This window comes from Sylvia atricapilla, chromosome Z, assembly GCF_009819655.1.
Source record: "Sylvia atricapilla isolate bSylAtr1 chromosome Z, bSylAtr1.pri, whole genome shotgun sequence".
Lineage (NCBI taxonomy): Eukaryota > Metazoa > Chordata > Aves > Passeriformes > Sylviidae > Sylvia > Sylvia atricapilla.
In genome coordinates, this window is record NC_089174.1 from 84,162,462 (window position 1) to 84,189,433 (window position 26,972).

General features: G+C 40.5%; 1 protein-coding gene across 2 annotated transcripts in view; it reads right to left on the reverse strand.

The window, feature by feature from the left end:
* The window catches only part of TNPO1 (transportin 1), a 78,704-nt gene extending 52,052 nt beyond the window's left edge, over positions 1-26,652 (reverse strand). The window contains exons 1-4 of one of the 2 annotated variants that reach the window (XM_066339153.1): positions 26,571-26,652; positions 9,261-9,443; positions 8,982-9,095; positions 6,332-6,407 (exon numbers count right to left, since the gene is read on the reverse strand). In XM_066339153.1, coding sequence (XP_066195250.1) covers positions 6,332-6,407; positions 8,982-9,086 — 181 coding nt within the window. In that variant the 5' untranslated portion in view covers positions 9,087-9,095; positions 9,261-9,443; positions 26,571-26,652. Of the gene's footprint in view, positions 1-6,331; positions 6,408-8,981; positions 9,221-9,260; positions 9,444-26,570 lie in introns of those variants that run through there. The other variant, XM_066339154.1, reaches the window with a different exon arrangement.
* Positions 26,653-26,972: the final 320 nt, after the last annotated feature.

Sequence of the window (26,972 nt, forward strand, 5' to 3'; positions counted from 1 at the left end):
GAGCAGAGTTATGTAGGGGCCATAACAACCCAGTTGCCCTTCTCCTGGTGGGCTGATGGAACTCTGATGCTGCTGGGTATGAAGTCAGGTTAGTGAAACCCTTTGAGTTAAGCAGCTCTGGTGGGAAGTGGGGAGGAGCACAGGGGTGATTTCCTGTTCAAGTCATAGCAGCGTGGCGAGCTCACCACAAAGCACTCTGCTCTCCGCTCTCCCACAAGAGGAGCCCGTCATCCCATCACAGCCCGTTCACAGGGGGCACACGGGGGAGAAACACAGGGACAGAAAGGCAAACATAAGACTGCAGGAAAACCAGGTGGTGGAGCAGATGGAAAAACTTGAGGGAAGAGGTGGGGAAAGGTGCGAGAAGCATGAGACTGGGGCACGCGGGGTTTGTTTTTCAAGAAATGTGTAGGCGACCACCGGAAACAGGTGAGCCTGAGGAGGTAATTTCATCAGTGTCAGTGGAAATACAGCCTGAAAAACAGGAGATACAGAAGTGGGACTGAAGCTGTGCCTTGCCCTGACGGCTCTCCTCCTTCATGTGAAGCCTTGCCATTATTTATCCAAACCATGTCCTAATTTAAAAAAAACACCTCTAAAGACAATATTGGTCAAAGCACATTTCAGACTCAGTCCAGGAATACCCAGCCTCAGAAAGGAGGACAAAGTCTTCCCAGTCCATTGAAGGCTTGTTAGGAGACAGCTGGAGAGGACCACGGCAGCTGACGCCCATTCCTTTTTGCTAACTTCAATGAAATAAAATAAACTGAATTTTCTTCCCGCTGTGTTGAAAGTTTGCAAGTACAAGAGTAGAGCTCCCCACACCTTCCCCATGCCCTGTGGAAACACCTTTGCTTGATGCACTCCAGCAGGGGAAAGTTATTGTAAGTATGTTTTGTATTAGTTCTGAGTGACCAATACTGGCCTGAAACAAGCAAACAAGGTGAGTGAAATTCAAGGTGGGCTTGTCTAAAATTAGTCACAGCCCTTTCAAGGCTTTCACAGCTGTAATCTGACTGAGGTGTTTTCTGCTTGATGGTTTGGTTCCAGTTGGGTTCTTTTTGTTTTGCTTTTTAATTTAAAATGGAAAGAGGATTTGTTAAGTTTGGCATGCAAAACCAATTCTGTCAAAAAGAACGATGCTCATTTTAAGTGGTGACACAATGCCACGACATGACAGCTGTTTTTTAAAATAGAGGTTTTGAAATTTTATGAATTATTGAAAATTGACTGACTGTTTAGTGTTTAATGTTGAGCTTTTTCTTCTCTAGAATATGTTTAACACTACCAATTTATTACTGCTTAGATCACATTAACAGCCAAGAAAATGCAAGCTTATTTAGAATGCTTCTGATATCTTACATGATGTTTTTCAAAGTATCCAAGAGTTAAGCTTTCTATCTGAAATATTGTAAAAATTATGCTCTGTGACAGTTATCGGCCAAATTGCCATATACCACATTTTGGTACATTCCTAATCCATCTTTACAAAAGATATTTCTTTTTTGCATACAAATTGAGCCAAAATTATGTTTGGCTTTCATCATTCAGCACTAACAGCTATTAGGAAATGACAGTCCAATTAGAACTAACAGCATTATATTTATTAGTTAATAGATGTTGCTCCTTGGTCTGTGACCTACTGATACCTTTTCTAGAAAAGGGAGTTTGCTTTTCTTGGGAGTCAAAGCATTTTTAATTAGTGAAATTCACAATTCTGAATACCCATTTTGCCTTGCACAGGTGATTGCATGTAACATTGATGGGCAATGAGCACTTGCCTTTCTTTCTGAGGGAAAGACAATCCTAAGAAGATGAAAGTTGAACACCTTCTGCGCCTGAGATCTGCGAGAAGGGCCATCACTCCATAAACCTTGTAATGTCTCACCTTTTGCAGGCAATGCCTCTGGGAAGGAACTGTTTGCAGAGAACTCCTGGGGCATCCCTCCACTGGTGTGAGACTCTGAACAGAAATATGGTGCCTCTAAACAATATCCCAAGTAACTGGCACACCAAGTACAAAGAAAAGAGCTGTATGTCATTTTAAATTCTTTAGAACGGTCCTGAGTTCCAAAATTCAGCTCTCACAAAGTTAAGCTTCTTAAAATACAGGACCTCTTGTTCAGCTCGTAAAGGGTGGCTTTTCTTTCTTACTTGCAGATAATCAATAAGACTTCTTGGGGAGAGCTCAATCAGAAGAAATCAATCTGTACAAACCAAAACTATAAAACCAAACAAACAGGAACTACACAAATGACTGAGTTATCCTAACCACTTGCTTCTCTTGGAATTAAGACTATAAATGTCACTAGACAACAAGAGCCACGGAAAGGAACTGTTATCAGCTACAGTGGTGAACCTGAATGTTTGCACAGGGATTCAATGCACATCTAAGTTTTGGGCTTTAATCACAAAACCCAATGGTTTTGGAAGTGTCTCTATGGAATGAACTGCCTCCTTTAACCATTTCATCTCTAATTATCAGGCAATAAGAACTTGTCAAGTCGAGGAATCATACACAAAGCCAAGTACTAGGGCTAGATCACAGTGTTGTCTAGAATATCTCCTGACACGAGATTGGAAGCTGGAGATGAGAAGGTAAGGATGAGCCTTTCAGCTATATCAACATGATACTCCTTCATATACTGCATTCTCCTTGCCAATATCCATTTTTATTTCTTTCTATGTTACATTTACTCCTCTTTTCTTCACAGTAGCAGAGAGCAAGGAAATATTGTGCAAAAACACCAAGCTCAACTCCCCCATATACTTCCACTCCTATTACTGAAGCTTTATGTTCTCTCTGGTAAGCACACAGATTATCACCAACACACATGTATTTCAATCCTGCAAAGTATATAGACATATGTTAGGTTATACAAATACTACATGCACAAAATTTTCAAGCCAATTGTTCAAAAAATTAGTCTATTTTACAATTCTTTCCCCACTGCTTTTCCTGTCTCTAGCCTCTTATTATGAATTTCCCAGGACAACATCAAAAGAGATGTTTTGTACATTCCAGTACAGTTCTAGTAGCTGTGAAAGAAAACACATCAAAATTTGCTTAAAGGGAGGCCTGAAGCTGCTTCTCAAACTACTATTTATTAGTAAAAAGACGACAAAGTGGAACATGAAAGGCATAAATTAAATCAGGTGTGTCAGTGCAGAACAAGCAACTTACACTATTAGTAGAAAACATTAAAAAGAGGGGAAGATTTCAAGGTTGCATCATATGAAATGTGGTTGATATAGCCACATATCAGCTCCAGTGGATCTAAGGCTGGATGTATGCTAGCAAGAATTGCAACCCAGTATAAGCTGGTCTGTTAGATTAAAACGTTTATACTGAGAAAACCTTGTCTACATTATATACATTTTGGTGTTTTGCATTTTAACATTAAAACAGCTGTACTTGCACTAGATACACTGATAAAGCACATCTTCAAGGGTAGCTTCACCCAGAAGAAAGCGAGTTCCAAGACTGTCACAATACAGAAAAAAAATACAGTAAGAGAAATTATTGAGATTTGCTTCAAAATCACATACCTTACCTGAATGAAAATAGTAAAATATGCCTTAAATAAATCAAAATGCTTCTAGTTTTGCAGTATACCTTTCAGACTCATTTTCCTTTTCTCAGAATAAGGATGCACTATAGTGGCCAGTGCATTCCTTCTTCTGAATGGATCTCTAAGAGAGAGACATTGGACTCTACGGGCCAAGGATTTCAAGGTTCTCTACCTGGAGAGGAATGTGGTTAAGGAAACCTCCCACAAAACCAAACAGAAGGATTTAAGATGAAGCTTTGTAAGTTAATAGATTAGTATTCTACCACTTAGAAAATTTGGGCTGTTCCTTCATATCCTTATTAGTTCCTCACAAAACTTGCTAAACTCTCCCATGTGGTAAAGAGGACCACGCTTGAACATTTCTTGATCCCATTGATTAAAAAATTAATTTTCCATTTTATTTCAATTTTCTGCACTTTTTATTTGTTCTACAGTAGTGATTTTTAAATGGTTGAGTAAAATAATTCATAAAACCCCCAATTGTAGCAACAAGTGATTTTTTATCCTTGCTCAGATAGTCTATTAGGTACAGTTCATAGACACAGGGCCTGAAATCAGAATGCAGTCAGAGACTGCTGGAACAGTAGATGTGATCCAGTAAGGGTAAAATCATGCCCACTAACACATCACATTGAAAACAAAAGGTGTTTTGCAAAGGTCAAGCTATAACTTAGTGTTTAAATGCTGCTGCTGCTGCTGAGGAGTTCAGAAAGTTACTTGACAAGAAATCCCATGGAGACGGGCACAGGACAGATCCTGTAAGATGTAAGAATCTGAGTCTGCAAAGTCCTGCTGCAAAACTGCTTTACATGGCACTTGGGTCCTAGTTTCTTCTGCTGGAACAAAGTACCCAAAAGGGACTCTACCTATCATTCACTTAAAGCACATGAGCACTGCTAGGAGAGTTCTACACTTCACACAATTTCTTCGTTTTTTAGCAAAAGAGAGCTAAGATGAATTAAACTAACATTTATGGTCTCATGCTGTAAAAGATGAAAAGGGAAACTCTAAGCCTTCAGTGAAAGGCATAGTTGGTATTGCCCTTCCATGCAGGTATTGCTGACTGTCAACAAAAGCCTGAAATTGCGTCCAGCTAAAACCAGGATGTGCAGACAGATTCCCTTCTGCCTTGAACAACCACTAGACATAATCAGCATAACCCTCTTGACATTTTTCTAAACTTTCTTTGGAATCAAAACCATCAGTAAACACATTTTAAACGTTTTTTAAAAAGGGTAACTGAATGCCAGTTGTACAGAGTTTCCACAACACTTGTACTAATGACCATGAAAATCATGCGGTCAGTTACTTAAAAAGAAGCTGGCATTGGTACCTCTGAAAGCAACTCAAAATCACTGATGCATACTGGAGTAGTTTGTCAAAAGAGTTAACTGGGACACAGTACTTAGTGGTACTGGGAGGTATTCAGGTATGAAGAACTCTCCTCACTACCTTCCAGATCAGCTCTCACCAGATCAGAAAGTTGTGGCTGTGTGTTAAATGGGAGCAGATTCCATCCTTATGCATTGAGTTTTGGAGGCAACTCTTGCAGCAGAGAACAAAAGCACAAAGGCAGAGTAGGTTTCTTAGAAGATCTGCTAATCCCTCCAGTGCCTTGCTCCCTTTTTTAACAGGAGATATTATATATAAAAAGAAATAACATGATTTTAACAGCAGCAGGCGACTCCCCCTGCACATGAGTTCCAGGCTATAGTTTATAAACTCATTTCCACTGGTACATCCTTGTCCTTGCCGAGACAGTTCGCTCTTTGAGCTGCTCCCACAGCCGACTCCAGCTGCCTGTCTCTCTCGTGTTTGGATGTGTGGCTGCCACCATATGATGAAGTCAACAGGTGAGAGAAGGGACTTGGAGCCACTCAGAACACCGACCCACGAGCTGAGGATCTCTGCCAAAACCTCACCCTGACTTTTGTTTTAATCTAGCTCTTGACTTGCTCAGTTAGACTCCTGAGGGTGGTGCCTGTCGAACTGAAAGGAACCTACAAACACGAAAGGTATTTGGGGAATTACCCAACGGGTATAATAAGAACTATCTCCAGAGCACGCTGTCAACTTAGCGCTGACAGCAAAATCAATACAGAATTTCGTAAACCTAATCCCAGCTTAATTACAGAAAAAGGAAAAGATGAAGCAACATTAGAGAAATACCCAGCTCTCCTCCCCAGCCAAGACCACACCAGCACGGCTGTCTAGGGCGGACGGCACTGGCACCTGAGCCTTGCTCCGGGGCTGAGAAGGGCAGCTCGGCGCGGAGTCGCGGCTCGCACTCCCCCGGGATGAGGGATGCGCGGGGGCAGCGCGGGCACCCACCTGTGCGCGCCGCGGGGCTCGGCGACACCAGCGACAGCAGCCACAGCAGCGACAGCAGCCACAGCAGCCACAGCCCCGCGCCCATCGGGGCCGCATGTCCCGGCCCGGGGCGCCCCGCGCCGCGCAGGAGGCGGGAGCGGGAGCGGGAGCGGCAGGGCCGGGCAGGGCAGGGCAGGAGGTGGGAGGCGGAGATGGGCGGGAGGTGCCGCTCCTGCGGGGCCGGGCGGGCGGCGGCACCTGCGACACCGTCTCCAAGCTGTGGAGTGATTTCTGCTGCAGCCCTCAGTGCTTTCACTGATGAATAATTCTCCCTCGAAACCACCGTAAGACGTGAGTGGGATGCTCTTGCACGCTTTTTTTTTTTTTTTTTTTTTTTTTTTTTTAAGGCAAGTAAGTAAAATAAAACAGTCATGATCTCAAGAACGTACCTTCAGACTTCAATTTTGTAAGAACAAAAATCAGGTAGTTGTTGAAATCTGGATACTGATTGAGTTGTTCTAGTTTCTGAAGAGAGAAACTGTTAAGGAAAGTTGACATCTTTACATACAAACATTTATAGCTTTCTGGATACAAAGATTGTTATATTTGTCATGTACTGCTAATCACCTCAACCAGCTGTGATCATAAGCTCACAATGTACAGAGAACAACCTAAAAACAGTTTCTGTAATTTTCTTACTGAAGCAATAGCTTTTAGTTATGGGAAAGTCTGAAAAATAATCCATGGACAGACACAAAAATTAAGAGATCCTTAGAAATATCTGTAACTTCCTATCACTGGAACAGGCAGCTGAACATTACCAATTGTGTAGTCAAATGGATCAAAAACTATCAGAAAGGAGAAGAATGAACAGAAAGAGCAGTATTTAACAGAAACTTAATGAGAAAACACTTAATTGGTCTAAGAAATGAAGACTAGCTCTTAGGCCACTTTTCTTAACAACTTCTTCTCCCACTTAACTCTTCCTTTTTTATTCCATGAAACATACAATAAAGGAATTTGAAAAAAACTTGGAAACATACCAATTTATAACTTTACTAACAAAGGTTTTTAGCTCACCTATACTTTCCAATTCATTGTATTTGACATCTAAATACCCAAGTGTGCTAAACCAGCATCATAAAGAAACAATATTACAGAATAAACACACAGCTTTTTAATTTTTTTACAAAAAATTATAGACTAAGTACTTTAAATTTGAAACTACTTTAAATTTGAAACCATTAATCACAACCCTGCTTGGACATGCTATTAAAACAGCATCCTAGAATACAACAGACATATCAATTTTTTTTTTTTTTGTCTGTGTGGAAACTGCCTCAAAGGACACACATAATTTCTTTTTTTAATTGCGTGGTCTGCTAAGCTATATTAGATAATTTTCCCAAACAAGACACTGCTAAAACTACTCACTTCTGTAACCTTTATGAGCCAGCATGTGAGGACCTACTGGAAAGCACAGGTATCAACACAGCAGGGAAGTTTCACTATTACTTAAGAATTCCAAGCACCAGTTGACTTTTGTTCAAGTCAAGTTCTCTACATCATCAAAACAGACAGCATCACTTACACTGCCCATACTGCAAATATGATGCTATAGCTCAATAAACAAACTAGATGTGATTCATTTATTTGAGGTAAAGCTTTAAAATGTAATTTTATGCTAAAGCTACACTATAAACACTGTTCCTATAAACACTTTGATATTTTAAATACCAAATACTGGTTTAAGGTTGGGGCATAAGCAGAACACTACTTCTTTAGACTCTTCTGTTTAAGATTTTTCAAAGAAAGCAATCACATCTTAAAAATTTAGAACACAGCTGAAAGAACAAGATGATCAACATGAAATTGACCTTCACCTTTCAGGCAGGAGCAGAAGCCTTCCTCAAATTTACTGCATTTGCTACAAAAGCCTAGAAATGGAACAAATTTGGCTTAAAGCTAAACTCTTAATATAAATATATACAGACATGCATATTACCTACTTAAATAAATTCTGTTGCTTACTGTTGAGACCTTCAAGAAAATGCCTTAAATAAAAAAATAGCCAGATAATAAACTCCTATCTTTAATAGAATTTTAGCACTTCTATAAATTTCAAAGCACTTATGCCTAGCTCAAAAAGCAGGAGACAATAGATGAGGCCTTCATTTTTAAGGCCTATGCTTCTATTAGTCTTAATTCAAAATTTTGCTTTCCCAATCCTTGCTCCTTAAAACCTTGCTATTCATTAGTTCTACAATGAAGAGTGGCCGGAGGTTGGGAGGGGGGGTGCCGGGGGGAGGGGAGGAGGTAAAAAAATCATCCATCTACACCACCAACACCAAACGTACTGCAGAGCAGTACAAGAAGCTACATACAGCAGACCTCGCCTTTTTCGTGAATTTCAACGACCCGAGTTTCAGGACCAGGCTTCCAGGAAAATCAAAACATTCTCACCACGTACCAAAATGCGCAGTGTCAGAGCAAGCAGGCCCACGAGGGCGCGCAGGCAGCGGCTCTGCCAGCGGCACTACCCGCACCAGCTACGGCTTTCCCCTCGCATCCTGGCGCCAGATTACTCGGAGAGGCCCCTGCTGTTCCCTCCGTGCCGCGGGGGCGGCGGGCACACGGCGCCGGGCACCCCGGGCCCCTCGGCGGGACCCTTGGGGCCCAGGGCCCCGTTCCCGCCTGGCCGCCCTGGGGCCGGGCGGGGGAACCCGAAAGAGCGGCGGATATCGGCGGAGCCGCGCCGGAGCACAGGCTTTGAAAATAAATTTAAAATTTAAAAAGGTCCCCTACGGCCATACCTCAACGCGGCCCTTGTCTCTGGGCTCGCAACAGGTGCCCGGTGCCCGCCGGGTGAAGGCGGCCCCGCGGCCCGCAGGCCGCCCGGGCGGTTCAAACGCCGCGCCATGGCCGCCCGCTCCGGCCAGGGCTCGGCCCCCGCGCTGCGGCGGCTCCCAGGCCGGGCCGAGCCGGGCAGGCCCGCTGCCGCAGCGCCGGCCCCGCTGCCGAGCAGGCCACGCTGCCCCCGCCCGCCCTCGGCCGCCCCCGGCCCGCTCTCGGGGCCCCGCAAGCCTCGGCCAAGGATACTTGTTGCACGGCTCTCTGCGTGGTGGTATCCGGGGACTGAGACTCCTTGAGCAGCTGCAGGATCTGCTGGAGCCCCTGCTCGTCGGGCTTCCACTCGTACTCCATCTTGGCTGGCTGGAAAACAGCAGACAACAGGCGGTCGCGGTTGGCGGCGCGGCAGGGCCGGGGCGGGGGCGGGCGGAGATGAAGGAAGGCCGGGCCGGGGAAGGGGAGCGGCAGCGCCCGCTCCGCTCCGTCTCTCGTGCCCCCACGCACCCCGGATAGACGTAGGACACCGACCTGCTCCCGCTGCTTCCGCGCCGAGCAGAGACTGAGTCACGACGAATTTGTGATCCGGAGCGAAGAGCCTCCTCGCGTCCTGCTGGGTCCTAGCGCCGGGCGCGGCTCCGCCCGCCCGGGCCGCCTCGGGGCTGCCGGCGCCGCCGTCCGCCTTTCCCCGCTGCGTCCCACACCGCCAGGAGCCTGCGGGCGACAGAACGCGACCACCTCAATCCTGGGGTTTTCTCGACGGCAATCGGGGAGCCCACGCCGCCCCCATAGGAAAACAGAGAGAAACGGGACAGGCGAGGGGTGAAGCGGCGCCCCGGGCCCGGCCCAGCCCCCTGGGATAGCCCCGGCAGCGAGCGCCGAGGCTCCCGCCTTCTTCCCACGGAAGCGAAGTGCGAGCGCGAAACCAGACCCCGGTGTCGGGAACGTGGTACCTGCTGCCCTTCTACGTCATTTGGCTGAGCGCTCAGCACATCTCAGGAGTTCCCAATTCCACGTGTAAAGAGGGAACGGGACGAAGTACGCAGGGAAGTAGGGGGAGGCTGGGGCATGCAAACGCCAAAGAAACTGCTTTGAATACCTACTGTATCTTAAACTTAGCCCCAAAATATATCACGGGAGATCTCGGGTTAAAAATGACAATTTAGATACATATATACATATGTATGTAAACTATGCATTACACGTGTATGTATATAGTTATTTTAATGCTCTACACTAACAGAGAAAGAATACATTTTGTTTAAAACTGGTCTAAAACGTGAAAACGAAAGCCAGTAATTCCCTGGTTTTTTGTAATCTTACTTTTAGTCACTGCATTGGTAGGCACCCCACTTGACATAAAAACTAGCTTCTGCTGCAGTACAGAACTCAGCTGAAACATTGCACATCTCACCCATAAAAACTGTGCAGAGGCACTGAGGATGGGCAACAATACTGATTCTTAAGGGCGCACCCCAGATAATTTGCTATATGGCTCTTTGTCTCACCTCCCCAACACTGACTGTCCAGTCCAAGGTGCCATGCAGTGTCCTTAGCTAACTTTTCTTCTACTACTATGGGATACTATTCTTGAAGGAGACAAGTTCAGTATTGCTTGGTCTCCAACAAAACAGCAAAAGGAGAGCCATCACAGGCAAGATGCAAGATGGATAGTGTACTTATACTACATATGTGGATAATGAGTATAGGGAGAGAGACTTTTTGATGAACTAAGAAAGAATGCACAGTGGAGTATGAAGTATGCAGAAATATGCAGAGAAGTACATGCATAGCATGCAAGATAAAATCTATGGGGAGAACAAAAACAGCTTATTAAAAAAAATCCAAACCAGAAATGAGATCTATTAAGCTCTTCTGCTTTAGAAACTGCTGTACTTATCACAGACTTTTTGGGAGACTACAAAAGCTGAGCACCTCTTGAGAGTTTACAGCACCTAAACAAGATGAAGTCAGTAAGGTAGGTACATAAAGACATACCACTACTTAGTAGGACAAAATAGGCACAAGATTTACATGAGATCTTTCTGATCAGGGTGGATCTCCACTCATTTCCCTCTAGTACAGGAACATGTCAAAAGAAAAGGATTTTGACCCAGACCACTACAACTGATGTTAATGGCTCACAGTTCATGGGCAGGAGAGATCTTTCTGAGATGCATGCACATCTGGAACAGGTGAAAGCTGAAGTCAAACAAATCAGGGAAGAGTTAATGTGGGCCTCATTCACCTAACTGTGCCTTAACAGTAAGGTTGTAGAAACTTGATTTTTCTTTGAGACGTCTGTCCCACATCTGTGTAAGTTTTTTGAACCTGATTAGAGCTTCAAAAGTAAATATTCAGAAACTATGACACAAGGATTATATCCATCTAATATTATCTGGAAACCAAGTGTGCTAAAGAACAACATCGAAGATCGGAAACAAGGGAAGAGATCAGAAACTAACAAGGGAAGAGATCAGAAACTAACAAGGGAAGAGATCAGAAACTAACAAGGGAAGAGATCAGAAACTAACAAGGGAAGAGATCAGAAACTAACAAGGGAAGAGATCAGAAACTAACAAGGGAAGAGATCAGAAACAAGGGAAGAGATCAGAAATGAAGATTGAGAGACTGAACAGGAAAGAGCAGGTAGAGAAGCAAGCCATAGATCCATAACTAAGAAGAATGTAGATTTCCTTTCCAAGAATGTAACTAGAACTCAATCCTACTACGAATTTCCACTTCTGCAGTGGAAAGGACAGAAAAAGGCCTACAAATTGGAGCCTCTACAGAAGAACTCTAGTGGAGATGTCTTAGTGCTTTACATGATCATCCTCCAAGACAGGTAAGAATAATTTATGAGACATTATCAGGATGAGAAGGTATTCTGCAAGATGAGGTGTCTCCTTCAGCTTCTATATACAAAACCTGTATAAAACCTAAGGAGGAACCTATCTCTAGTCCTCCAAATTATGTAAGGAAGCAGAAGCAGTCAAAATAATTTGACTGAGAGAAGAAGAAAAACTTCAGGTTGAAAGCATCACAGAAAAAAAAAAGAGAAAATTGTTTACTTCTGTATGCCTTGCATTTATATAGCTGTATGCTTTGCCTTTTTAGTTTTCTACTACCTGTTTTCCCCAAGCAAAAATCTTCTTGTATAGAAAGAAAATCAGAATCAATGTTAAACAAAGTACCCAAGGCATGAATGCTACCCTCCAAAACACAGCATGGTTCATCCTACTTATCAGCAAAATGCAGCAGAACTGAATCTGACACACTTCATCTATACATGTTAAGATTACAAAAGTTCTCTGAAGGCAGGAGCCTTGCACAAATGCTGAGAAATATTTGATTTCTCTATTATCCAGAATTCAGATGTCATGCACCAGCCATAATCCACTGTTATCACAATGTGTAACATTGAAAACAAACAAACAAACAAAACAGTTACAGGCCCAAACACTAGTCTATTTTTAAGCTATTTCTCTCTTCATAGACCTTGCAATTTCTACTTAAGTGTCCACAAAAAGCATAGGGTTTTTTTTATCTTCTGTTTTCTTGACCTCTTCCATTTCTCTCTCAGAATTTCCCATTAATTCAGGCTGAAATGACACATACCTGGCATACAAGGAAACAAAAGAAATGGGTACCATATGTACTGCTGCTAGATAATTCAAAATCCAGGTTTTTTTAACTAGTAGCTGTGAATGTATGAGAATTTGATTCTTGCTTCTTCCCAAGATGATTAACCCAATTTTTTTTCCGCAAAGTGTTCTTACCATCACATTAGAGTGTATTTGGTGCTAGGCTTTTTAATCTCTCCTGTTGCTTTTCATTATGCTATAAACAGATAATAACAGGAACTTGGATTAGAATTTGGTTTCTGATAAGTAACATGTATTAATTGACAGTTGATACTCAAAACATTTAGACAGAACAAATAGGAGATTCATAATAGAATACCCACCCCATCCCTCCATAGTCTCACTCCACTTACAAAAAGAACAGGAGACTGCTGCAAATCCCTCCCAACAGTGAACCAGAAAAAAGACTGAGATCTGCACTGCTAGGAAGATGTTCCATCCCTCTAATGCCATAGACTCCAAGCTGTAAATTTGGAAACTACAACTTGTTGCTGCCAGTGGTTTTGAAACTAGTTTCAAATAATTATTCTCTAATAAAAATTAATTCTCAAAATAGGCCTAATTTAAGAACTGTTAGGCTGTTTAAGCCACTTTACCCCGTAGAAAAGTTTTCCCATTCTTTCATTTTATTCCATTGGTAATATTGGAAATTTTTTTTTTCAGATAATTCTAATAGCAACCTTCTTGTCATAAAATTCAGGCATTTAAACCTGTAATATTGGTATTTAACAATGGTGATCAATGATCCAATCAATTGCTAAGATCCAGCCTTCTGAATTTACACACAAACTGCTCATAGTGTTTCTTTGCATAGGATTGTATGCACAGAGGAAACAAATTCCATAATAGCTTTCTGTCAAGCTAAGAGTGATGTAGATCAAGCAAAGCAGAAAAAAAGCTCTCATAACACAGAATAAATGTGTTTATGTGAAGCAGCTCATGCAGAATAGCTACTGCCATACTATTTTGCAATGCCTTGTGCCTGGAGACATGCCCTAAGCTTTCACTTCAAAAAAATACTGGTAGTCGTCACATCCAACATATCAAATGAGCATCCATTCTAAAACATTTGGTGCAGTCTGAGTTCAGCCATATGATACAAGATTAACATTTATTATACAATTAATTTGAATAGTCTTATGAAGGAGACAGTTCAACCCTGTGAAGCACCAGAAAAGTTACAAAGGAGATGATACTAAGCCAGTTTGAAAGGATTTTATGTTCCTGACTAAAACATCTATGAAATTAATTTTCTACTTTTCAGAGCTGATTAGTTTAAACAGATTTTTTTTTTAAACAGAAGCCCAAGCAAACTTTAGAAAAATATTTTTAAGATGGGATCTCAACATTACTTTGTATTTGTGTTGAGTTGTATAAAAATAGGTTCCAGATGAGGCTGGGAGCTTTCTGTTTTCAAATGCAACACTTACCAATTCCACTACTGCAACTGTAATTCTGTTGAAGGTAGAACTTTGTGGTTACTACTGGCAAAAAGGGTATTAAGTTGCTAAATGCAGTGGAATCTCTTCTTGGTAACTAAGGTTGCAAAAAGTACCTCATTTTTGAAGAGTTCCTCTTAGATGACAAAAGGCTAAGAGGAAAACCACCCAGCAGAAGATAAATCAAATTTAAAATGATCTGTCATATAAAACTTGGACTAAAGAAAAAGTTTGGTGGAATCTACTAAACTAAGAACGTACTTCATTGGTAGGGTAAAGACTATATTAAAAAATAACTTTTTTGCTATCTATAGACAGAATTTGTTCTACCTCTGAGGAGCAAATTGACAACAACAGTATGGGCATTCAGGAAATATAACTTCAGGTTTATGTACCATTAACTGACCTTTGTTTCCTACTGTTTCTCATTCTCTCTGGTCAGTAGGCCTAGGAGCAGAATAAGAAGCTGAAGAAATGTGCTGAGAGAAATCATAGCTTTCTACCCTCCTGAGGCAATTGTAGCTAGAATTCATCTTGTCTGGTGTATGAAACTAGAAATTGTGTACATGTACAAATGTTCCCACAGTAAAACGCCTCGTAATGAAGCTGAACTCAAATTTTCATGGAACACTGGCATTTCAATATTCAAGGCAAATAAATCTGTAATGAGATTTGCTGTCTGAGGAACACCATCAATCTGATGATAGACTTTTTCTGAGGATATCTACAGTTACAATCACATATCTGCTCATGAAATCTGTTACGCTGCTGCCTGTGTGAAAGGAAGAGCTGTTCTGACTCATTATTGTTGCAGTCACCACGCGTGATTTCATTGCTTCTTTTCTCAAAGGTGAGAAGCAGTATTTCTGTTTGTAGATAATGTCTTGTGAAACCCTGCACTGTGGAATCCCATTGAACAGATGAACTAATACTCAGGATAAACTGACAGCCAGTAATTCCACTCTATTGACAGAAGTACATTGCCTCTTTATTTAATGAATACCTCTGTTTCTCATGCATCAAATGAGCATAGAGGAAAGAGCACATTAATACAGTTTCTATATATATGAAGGTACAAAACCATCACAACATTGCAGATAGAATGGGTGACCGGCCTCAGCATGCACTAGTATGTCTTGTTTTGTAGAACAATTAAGACTTAATTCAAATTAGGATAACAAACACTAACATATAGTACAGGTCAAAACTGAACCCTGGATCTCTTGCTGTTCATGGGTTAAATTAGACACACAACATTTTCAGCTGCAGGGACAAAAAACCTGTCAAGCTTTCACCAACTAAGACAACATCACAAGCATTGAATTCTGCTTTGACAGGATGGAACACCATTCTTATAATTCATGAAATGACAGTGCAAAACTGCAAAGATCTCTAGATTTCAAATGCCTTTGATCAACTAATCTAGACAAGGAGACACTATCTCTTCAAATTGTACCAGTATGAGAAGACAAGAAGAAATGACCTTAAGGTGAGATTCTGATACTAGGGAAAAAAAAAAATCACTGTTAATCTGGCCAAGCATTGTAACAGGTTTCCCAAGAAGTGGAGTCACCATCCCTGGAGGTGGTCAACAAGCATCTGGACCTGGCACTGGGTGATGTAGTTTAGTGGCTTAGGGTGACAGTGGTAGTGCTGGATGGATGGTTGGACTGGATAATTATCTGGGCCCCTTCCAATCTTGATGATTCTATGATCATTTCCACAGCTAGAGATACTAAGTGGGAAAACAGTGTATGGCTAATGATTTGTGCCCCTGTAATCACACATATTGGACACTAAAATGGCAGTAGATGCTTTTAATGCTGGCAGTCAGAAAACTACCTAAAACTCAATGGAGAGCTGTTTGAGAAAAACATCACCTCAAGAATCTGTGACAGAAGATACAAGATCAATCAGCTGAAATCTTGAATGTGTAAAAAGGTATAAAAAGGATGAAAGGCATCATTCTGGAGAGTCCAGTCTTATTTAAACCTCTACTGTCAAATTTCATGTCTGAAATCCAGAATGCACTTTTTTGCCTGCTTATAATTCTTTTAGGCATGATTAGTGTCAAGTCCATATGAATCCTATTCTACTCCCTACTTGGAGTATACAGTAAGATTTTTTTTCTCTGAGCTGTAGGAGGCAAAGCAACTGGTATCTGCTGGAGGATTTTTGCTGAACTTCAGTTTTGCTAATTGGTAATTCAGGCTTCCCCAAGATGCAGATAAAAATCAAAATTATACATAATTTTTGAACCTGTTCCTTGTGATAGATCAGAGTGCAGATCTGAGGATCTGAAGCATTTGAGGAAAACATCTGAGGGAAATAGCAGATATAACTTTAAAATGAAGCTACAGCTGAAAAAACCCATATACATGGATGGGTATAAAACAGTGAGAGATGTGATGCAGACCTTGAAATTCTAGCCTTCACTTTCTTTCAGTTATACATTCATTCTTATCAACTAACAGAGACTAATAAAAATAAAGATGCTAACAGATTCCAGTTTTGACTTACTGCATGGTTGAGAAGGTGGTCCTAGCCCCTGCAAATCTTGGAAGGAAAGTCATACAAGGAGAGACTCCATGGTGCCCCTTCCTCTCACAATGGCTCAGCCAAGACAGACAGGGCCTTTGTGTGAGCCCTGGTGGCACAGGCACGTGATAAACATCTGTTGCTCTTCTTTTACAATAGTGTTTGCAGACAAAATCATCCCTGCTGCTAAAACCAGAAAATGTAAAGGAGATTATACCTCATCATGGGACAGTGCCAAATTTGGGGAAGTTCTTGGCTCTGAAAAGAGTGCACTGCTTATTTAAAATCGAGTTATTCACCATTAATAAAAAACCCCTTCATCTAAGTAAGCAGTGATCTGTTTTTAAGCTAACTTTGAAAAAATCTGCACAATGATGAACCAAAATACATAATAGTTCTCCAAATGTTGCCAATATGTAGGTGCTTTTAAACCAACCAAGTTTAGTGCAAAATATATATAAAGTACTGATATATCCCCCATGAACAGTTCACTGATTTAAATTCCTTTTTGTACTATAAAGAAGAATAATACATTAGAGGGTAAAAATTAGGAATCTCATTAAATAAGAAAGAGAACTTGTAAAGGGGCTGAAGACCTTTTGCTAGTAGAAAGAAGTAAGAAATACAAATCAAATGGCATATTTATCTGTAAGCATGTTTTGATGCATAAATGAGGTAAAAAATATCTACTGTGGAAAAGAAAAGCTAAATTAAAACCAAATACAAAAAATTAAATCTTTTGGCTTTCCAATTTAAATTATTAAAATTAGTTATTTTATACTGTTTAAGTCATACTACTGTCTTTTCATAGTATGCACCTACTGGCAAGAAACCAGGTGTAAAGAAAAATACTTCTTAAAACACTGAGAAGTCTCCTGTGGAAAGCCCATCAGACAAAATTAGGAATTCAGTACAGGGTTCAAGGCAGAAATCATATTAAGAGCCTTAAGAACCGATTAATCAGGATTAGTTTAATTTTTACTTCTTGGCAAAATACCTTGCATCCCAGGATACAGAGAATTCAGAAGCATACACTCACCTACTTTCCTCCCAGTCTTTTTCTGAACACTGTGTTTTAAAACCTTTACATACAGAACATGCACTAAGACATGCACCTGTCAGTGACACTACCACTGTCTGATCTGTCACTGGTGACAACAGTGGTGCTTTGGTGATACTTGCAATACTAACAGCAACAGTGCTGGCTCAACCATCATCACTGCTCATTATAATAGAATGTTAAATTTCTCTGAATAGCTGATGAATTTCCTCACTGCAGTGAGTGGCTCATCTAAGGTTCTTAAGATGCTGTTGCCTCAAGGAAATGGCAGTGTTTTGGTTTCTATTAGTCCTTGTGTCTCTCCAGTGAGCAGTTATCTGTCCTGCATAGGGATTAATGGGTGGAGTCATATGTGAGCTGGCAGGTATGCAAGTGGAAGATCTACAAACCTTCAGGAAGAAATTGGAATTCAATCTCACCCAGTGAGCCTGCGTACAGGGCATTCTCTAATATCTAATGTCAGATAAATATTCCAAAATTACATCCTTATGGAAAAGTGTGAGGAAATAATTTCTGATCTGGAATGGCACTCCTTCCAAAAGAGGATGTGTTCATCAGTGAGAGCAGTCAACTGCTCCAATCATACACATAAACAAAAGGATGATACATTACCCACCCTAATCAAAGAAGCGAAACTTTTAAAGCAAATAAGCAACTAGGACTTATAGATCTTAATGAGAATGCTAAAGAACTCTAAAGAATACTTCTTTTCAAGCCTCAGATGAACAAGGGAGTAAAAAACAATGACGGATGGCCACCCCCAAACTGTTCCTGCATCTATATACACAGTGGAATTTGCAGACACATCAAAACCAGTGTTTTTGCCTTCTCTGAATATCAGTATTTTCAGATGGTAAGTAATTATATGAGTTGCATGTATGATTTTTTAATATAACAAACAGTTATGATCCCAGTGCTTCAAGATTAACTTGGCAGAAATTTTGTGAGACAACTACAAAAGAACAGAGAAATTACTGTCTCATTAAAGACACATTATTAATACAAATTAAAACAGTATTAAAAATTCCTAAAGAAATTTTCCCGTTTTCATCTGACAAAGCAATAAAACTGACTGGATATTGTGCCAGGGAAAGCAGCATAATCTTAGGAGAGAAGACTACTTCAATTAACAGATACACAGTGAATATCTAATAGAAATGGCCAGTGGAAGAATGCTTCAACTTTTCAGTTTAAGCATATTCAGTCATATTCTAAATGCTCTTGGACACGACACCTGAAGATGAGGTTTTAGACAGATCTCAGGCTTCCAAGTAAACAAGATATTCAAGTTGCTATAGTTTGAAGCCAACAGACATCACAGAAGAAAACCTAAAGAGTTCCTCTATACAGACCTTCATGGCCCTTTCCAGCAATGAATGTTAAGAGATCACTTACAGGTAGACAGCGGACTTACACTGTCTAGTTTAAAAAAAGACACAAATACAGGAAGCAATTTAAAAATGAAAGTGTAGCAGTTTAATTCTTACTGTATTCTCTCATTTCCAGCCGTGTTTTTTTTAAAGTATTCTCACAACTGTAGATGTGAGATCAGTTTTGAAGCAATGTTGAACCAGTGTAAAGGAAATTGCAAGCAAGTCTGAATGGAAGTAATTCACCCTACCTAAAGGTCCTGTGCTGAAGTGGCTACACAGCTGTTTCTGCACGGATGGAGATTGATACTGTACAAATAAATGATCTCATAAAATTCCTTGGGCAGTTTAATGCAGCCTTAATCAACCTGCTACCAGTCCCCTTAGCAATTTTGTTATCTTTTTGGTTAAAATGCAGCATTTAATGAAAGATGAAATATTAGAAACCAAAAAATAAAAGTACATTATGCATTCAGGTTAGAAAAGTGACATAGACTTAAAGAATCTGAGCACTTAAAAATGTAATTAGATGGGGAATTTAATTGTAATTCTTACTTAAGTTGTAAATAATATTTTAGTAATTTAAATACTTATATATTGGTTTGTTAAGGATATCAGAATGTATTTGAATCAGACACTAGTTCCTGTGATCAGTTCCTTAGTCTAAATGATATGTATGTAAATTAATTCCCTTAAAATGCTACTAACAAAGCAACCGATTAAAAACAAAAATTCAAGGTTTTTAAAGGTTGGCTTTCTTTTTCCCTTGCCCAAAATAAAAGAAATTTATTTAGTGGAGAAACTATAATTTTAAAAAATTCAATCTGCCTTAAACATACAAGTAATTTAATAAACTGAAGGCTACTTAAACACATTTTTAATAAAAACCAGTTGCAAATCACTTCACCAACTCCACTAAATAAACTTGCTGGCATTCTACATATTTTGTCTTCAAAAAGTAATGCAATCAGTACACAAAACATAAAGCTTTGAAGAGTTTAAACTATAATCACAGGCTAAATTTTCTATAGCCAAGAGAATTAAATTAATATTTCTCCCCTATATAAGAGTCCTTATACATTATCATAATGCAGAATTGTGGGTTTTTTCTTGCTAGCGATTTTACAATCTTCCCTTTGAGGATCAATTTATTCACCTGCACCATGCTTTCCCATATGATGCCCTTTAAAACGTGTCATGCAAAAGGCATTCCAAGACACCTTCTGTCCTTTCTCATATTTTATGTGGAAATTCTCCTTAGGTGAAATGTTCACAGAGGTCTTAAGTCTCTCTCATACTTCTTATTCTCACTGTATTTGTCTACTGGAAGATATTTATTTTCTGTTTTGTAGTTCAGTTGTAAACCGTATGTAGAAAAGGCTGTTTTCTTACACACCTAACATGTTAGAGCCTCATATGCAGAGCTTCCAGGCACTACCATAAGTGAAAACTAAATATAAAATTGTATCTTAAAAACAAACAACCCAACCAACCAAAAAAACACTGCTATTTTCTGCAAAATATGGCAGCCAAGTTTTTTAACTTCAAATTATCTTCAATAACAAAACTGACTATTTGACAATGTACTGAATGTCTTTTACACACAGTGTCTTATATACAAATAAAAGCACTTTTATAAAACTTGGTCTTGCCTGATGGTTTAACACTGAGAGTGTTAAAGTTGTTCAGCATGGATAAGACCAATACTGATTTTTAACATTCAGGATTACAAAATCAAACATAAAAGTCTAACTGAGGAAATCAGAGGTCAGTTTCAAACACATTTATAACTAAATTAGCATAATCTTAAAGGACACCTGTATAATAGTTTTCTCTATGTAACACTTACTAAAACATAAACATTTCGTTTCATGAACTTCACTCAGGCAAAAATTTGTTTGCCTTCTTTCAGACCTACCTGTAACAGGGCTGAAGTAATTAATCTACATGCTACTCTTGCAATGGAGTAATGAATTTTATTATCTTACATTGATATCACCTTCTGGAGGACCCAAGGGTTAAAGTGCAATGAAAATATCACACTATATCTAACCCACTCTGAACCTGAAGTACCTCTTTTTAAGCTCCACAGAAGACACTAGAAGAGATGTTGCAGAGCTCAGAACCATGTACTACAGCACCATTTTTAGAATTCTTTTCAACATGTAATATTTTATCAGAGATACCAAATTCTCAAATTAATTTTTAATGTTTCACCTTATTTATGACTTTATCACACTTAATTCTAACACTTAGGATTTCTGCTATTATCTCTGATAAAACAAGGGCAAGAAGAAAATGTGAAGAAAAATAGAAATATTATTTTCTATTATTCTTCCTGTCTGTAAAGTTTTAGAACCAAATACATAGAAATATCAGATTTTGTTTGTGAAAATAGCAAGTCAGAGTGCGAATAATTCACAGGCTAGCATTTAAAATTTCCACTACAGTTTAGGTCCAATTTGTATGTCCTCACACAGTTCAGGATAGTTATTTGTTTCCATGTGTATACTTTCTTGTAAGCTCCAAGAAATAAGTGTGGTAGAGAAATCATCCTTATGTTCAATTAAAACAGCATTATTACCCAAAGCGAGACCTAGAAAGAAATCATAAAAAGGCAGCCTCTGCTATCTCACTTTAACAACACACACACAAAAGAAAGAGAATCCCACCCCAATGGAACTAAAATTATCAAAGCCTTACTACGATCCATTAGCCGTGTTACCTAGAGCAAAAGAAACAAAGCAAGGACAGTATCCTCAGTGTCTGCTGATTCTCAGTCTCATGTGCTGACACAAAAATTAATATTCTTCACTATTAAAGATATTTCAAAATATTTAAAAATGCAGCTTAATATAGTCTATTAATTTCCTCATATTTAAAAGAAATATTTCATCTTTAAAACATTGTACAACAATTACTCAAAATAAAAATAGAAAAAACAAGCAAAACAATCCACCAGCTGAACTTTGTGGTCGTTATATGCAAGATTCACCTAGAATTCCCTTATCAGCACCATCTTTTCCAAACCACATATGAAAACAATGCAACTGGAAGTAGCAACCAAAACAAAGAATACCTTGAAATGCACAATGCAAATGAGGGATGATGTTTGAATACTGCCAATTGTGCTGTATTTGATTTTTAATTGCTATTTTGATCCTGCATAATCACCAAGAAATTAAGAGAACCACGAGAATGGACAATGCTTAACTTAAGATAGGATTCCTTGCTAAACTGAAAAATATACTCTCATCACAGGTTGTAAAATATATTACAAGTACTCATTGGCTCAGAAAACCAACAGTTATCTCCTGGGAGAATAGAGGATTCTCCAGAAGCAAAGAATTGTGAAGCTACGGTGCATTACCCAGTTTTTAGCCGAGAAACAGAAGAAGATTATACAAAGTCTTCTACAGATACATGGAAGATTTTGGAAGGAGGGTGTCTGAAGTAATTTGTCAATGTAATCAAATGACTAAATAAATTCTTACTTATGAAAGGTTAAAGAATTTAAGACAGGAAAATATCTGAACATATGATATACAAAAACACATATATTTGCTCTTAGGGTATACATGCTCTCTATGTTAGAGAGAAAAATGAAACAACATTAAGCTTTTTTAACCAAACATTTCCTACTATCAGTTGACCTACTCTGATTCCTTTTCTAAGGGGCTCCAAAAACATTTCTGCTCCAGACACCTCTGTGGTGTCTGTTTTCTCACGTACAAGCAAAAAATGCAATTACATGAGCCTTGTGTTCTTGCTAATGTGATTCCCATTAACAAGAATTTGTTCAAAAGCTCCCATTTGTTCAAAAGCTCCCATTCAAAGCTCATCTTGCTTGGATTTAACTACTTTTCGTGGGCCAGATTCAACAACTGAAGCTTCTGCCTCTTATGTGAAATTAATCTATTTGCATTACACTTAACTGGACCACAGTCACTCCTGATTTCCAAAGACATGGCTTGGTGCCTGCCTACACAAGAAAGAATAATTTATTTTAACTGAAGGTTGGCCTTTTTTTTTTTTTTCCCCTAGCAAATTGACTCAGGCAAAACTGATGTAAAACAAACTGAAATATCTGTTTGGATTTTTGCACTGATTTAGCTCATCTGGTAGGAAAAGAGATGTGTGCTTTTCAGTCTCTGAAGAACATTAAAATTACTTTTGCCTTTCCACGAGTGTCTGCTACTGACTTTTCTTCCTCATCTATAAAAGAAGTGGCCAAAAAGTGCAGTGCAAACACCACTTATGCCTGCTTCCATGCTACATTCAAAACTTCACTGAGACACTGGGTCTCACTGCTCCCATAGAGCCAGCACAGCTATGGTCTCCTGGCATCCATAAAACCTGTGGGAGCAGTCAGGAATTACTGCAGCCACCACCCACATTCAACACTCTGCTGTCCCCACACAGAGTGCACTTCTGGTCCAGGATAGAAAAAGAAGACCAAGACATGGTGAAGTAGGAAAAATAAGGAGATACATGCATGCAGGGGAAGCCAAGGTTCCACTTTTTTTTTTTCTGGAAGTGGGGATTGATGACACGGGTATGTGGAAGAGGAATCACATGACCGAAGTCTGAAATAAAAAATAAACTTTCATGGGTGTAAGAACGGATAGGAAAGCTTACATGTGAGCACTGGACTGCAATCATAGTTTGAATGATAGGAACACGCAGTAGGGAAGGTGGGAGAAGAGCCATGGATGAGGCTCTAGTTTGGCATGGTAGGAAAAGCATGTGACCCTGGATGCCAGAAGTGACTGATGATGATCATATACCTACCAAGTTTGGGAACTTCTGGTCTGTGCTATCACACCATCACTTCTGCAGATGTGTTCTTTTTGAGCTCTAAGACATATGTTTTCTTGCATCTTTGTACCACCTATTATCTATTTTCTGTCCTCTGCTGAAAACATTTTGTCTTGCCTTTCCTTCTTTCCTCTATAGCACTGATGTAACACTTAAAATAATGCACTTGGCATGCTCACCATAAGCAGCACATTTTCAGTGTTTAAGGATATCTCACAGTGACTTGTAGAAAACGGTCTGCAAAATTAAATTACTTAATAGAGTAATTTAAGAGTAATTTTCTGTCCTATAGCCAAGGTTTAAAAACAAAACATTTTCTTCAAACACAAATTTTATTTGATTTTATGCCTTGAGGTTTGACTCACATAGACAAAGACAGACACAGTAGATGCAGACATATACACAAACTCAAAATTTCAAATGCATTCAGTACACAGGAAAGGAATAAACAATTGGTTTAAAATTGTTTAAATTTCACTCTGAAGCCTGGTTTAGTAAACAAAACCTCCTAAAGGCTGAAACTGACATTTGGAGTAACATTTAATAATGTTACTAGAAAATGCCATATTCAAAGGCATCCATGTATAAATATGTACAGTGTTTTATCATGTACATGACAGGTCACATACATAAACCAAACAGCAGATCTACACAACTATATCTCTTTCAGCAAGAGATTTAAATTAATTTTAATACGAATTTTATAATATTGCTACGTTAGTATCTTTCTGAATATGAATATATTATTTATATATGTAGAGTACATGCAATAAAAACACTGTACAGTGTATATTTGAAATCTACCAATGTATGTAGAAAACCTACCTCAACTATCCAAATTAATACTTTAAAACAGTGACAGGAAAGCAGTGACTTCAGTGATTGAAACATACTACTATTATATGTACTTAAATATGTACTTGTGGAATTTGGAACTAAATTAACGGGTAAAATTAATTTCTGCGATTAAAACTGATCACAACTATAACACATTAAGGCATGAAAATAATGGAAAAGCAGTCCTACCTTTTCAAAAACAAAGCAAAGAAAAAATTCTCCCTATTTCATCTCACCAGCACAACTTGATAATAATGCATCGATAAGTGCATACCAAGTTCACAAACCTGCTGTAATTTTTTTTTACTACACAAACGTGCTTTATTACACTGACAACACTGGGTCCATGAAAGATCTTTATGATTAAGACATTTCAGAGATACAATGTCAGTCTCTATTTCAGCCTCAAATCTTTAACTGGAAAGATTCTGAACATCAGCTTTGATGGAAGAGGATTGTACCAGGCCTTCCACCACCCTCCTTTGGAGCCACAGCATCTTGGTGTGCCTGAAGTATGAACAGGATATATCCTGCCACAGCTCTACCAGTCTGCTCAACAGTTCTGTGCATACCTATCACAAGACTTCAACAGGTAGCTCCATCCCTGAAACTAAAAATTAAGCACACATACCTGCTTTATTGAATACCCGCATACAAGGACTCTCTAAACTGGATTCTAAATAAATATAACAGAAAAGTGTGTCAGATAATCCAGTAAAAGCCATTCATACAGCCATTATTATGTTGTTTTAACCTCCCTGCCACAAGGCATAGCTCAATTTAGCAGCTGTGCTTGCACCTGTATTAGTCAATGAAAAGTGTCATTGCCTGTACCCAACAGTAATCATGGTCCTTAGTCAATATTCATTCTAACCAGAGCTCTCCTCCTCTAACACAGTCAATAAACTGCCTTTGTAACCATGTTTTTGCAGCATCGTAACTATTCTTTTGTCTTATCCTGCTTTGAGTATAAGCTAGCTAAATCTTGAAAAAGGCATCCTAAAGTAATTTTGATCATACAGAAACTATTCTTCCCAACTGCAGGCACCTTTCCTCCATCCTCCCACATATCACTCAAAAATAACTACAGTTCACACAGCAGATGTAAAATGAAGACTTATGGGCTCAGTTTCCAATTCTATCAAAGGTTCCTTTTAAGAGTTCGGGCATATGACTATTTTTTCTTTTCAATTACTCATTTACAGAAGGAACACAAGTCAACTTTTTGTCCTATGTGCATTTTAAGGATTTAACCACACCTTTAATGTATTCGAATGCCACATTCAGGACTACTTAAGTATGCAGGAGGACAAGCGAACAGGTTAAGAAGCTGTGGTGGCCGGAACACATGGCAGAACAATCCTCACAGTAGGACGCTTTCTCAGGTCTGGAGCAGAAAGTCAAGTGAGAGGAATTACAACCTTCTCAGCAAGGAGATAAATATCCTGCAGACTAATCAAGCCGTTTGTACCAGCCCAGAAAAGCGCTCCTGTCCTTTGTACAGTCATGGTTCACAAGTTCCACTGTCAATTTCCACCGAGTACCTAAATTAACAACCTTTCTATACAAACGAAAGCACCAGACAAACACGAGGTTTCTCGCTCTCACCTCTCTAATATTTCGTGAAAACAAAACAAAAAAACCAAGAAAAAAACAAAACAAAACCCAAAAACCAAGAAAAAACCAAACCAAACCAAAAAAAAAAAAAAAAAAAAAAAAAAGAAAAAAAGAAAAAAAACCCTTCAAAACCCCACCTAGGCAAATCCGTACAGCAAGGACCCACGCCAGAAACCACGTTAGGAAACAGGGCCACGTTCCTCTAAGTGAAGTGACTTTCACTTTCCGGCTCTCTACAATGCTGCGGACACGGCGCCAGCCGTGACTCCGGGAGCAGCCGGGAAAACGGGGGGCAGGAGAGGGTATCTCGGGGGTCTGCCCGGGTCCTCATGTCCCAGCCGCTGCCCCGTCCTTCCTTCCATCCATCCATCCGTCCATCCCCGGTAGGAGGAGAAGAGGCAGCCCATGGCCGGGACCCCACGGCTCCCCGCCCAACACACCGGCCGGGATACGGGGCGGCGGCGGCGACTACCGAGGATGGGACGTCCTAGCCCGCCCCTCGCAACCCGGACACGTACCCACACCATCCCAGAGCCCGGCGGCAGGGGAGTGGCGAGGGAGCGGCCCGACCTCTCCCCGCACAGCTCGGCGCGGCGCCGCTCCGGCCCCCGAAATGGCTGAACAAAGGGAGCCCGGCCCGGCCGCCGCCGCCCCTCCACCGGCCGCGGGGCGGGGCCGGGCCAGGGGGCGGGGCCGAGGGCGGGGCCGAGGGCGGGGCCGGGCCGGGGCCGGGGGCGGGGCCGGGGCGGGCCGAGGGCGGGCTGGGGCGGGGCCGGGGCCGGGGGCGTGGCTGGAGCCGGGGCCGGGGGCGGGCCGGGGGCGGGGCCGGGGCCGGGGGCGTGGCTGGAGCCGGGGCCGGGGCCGGAGCCGGGGGCGGGGCCGGGGGCGGGGCGCCGCTGCCCCGGTCACCCCGGCAACGG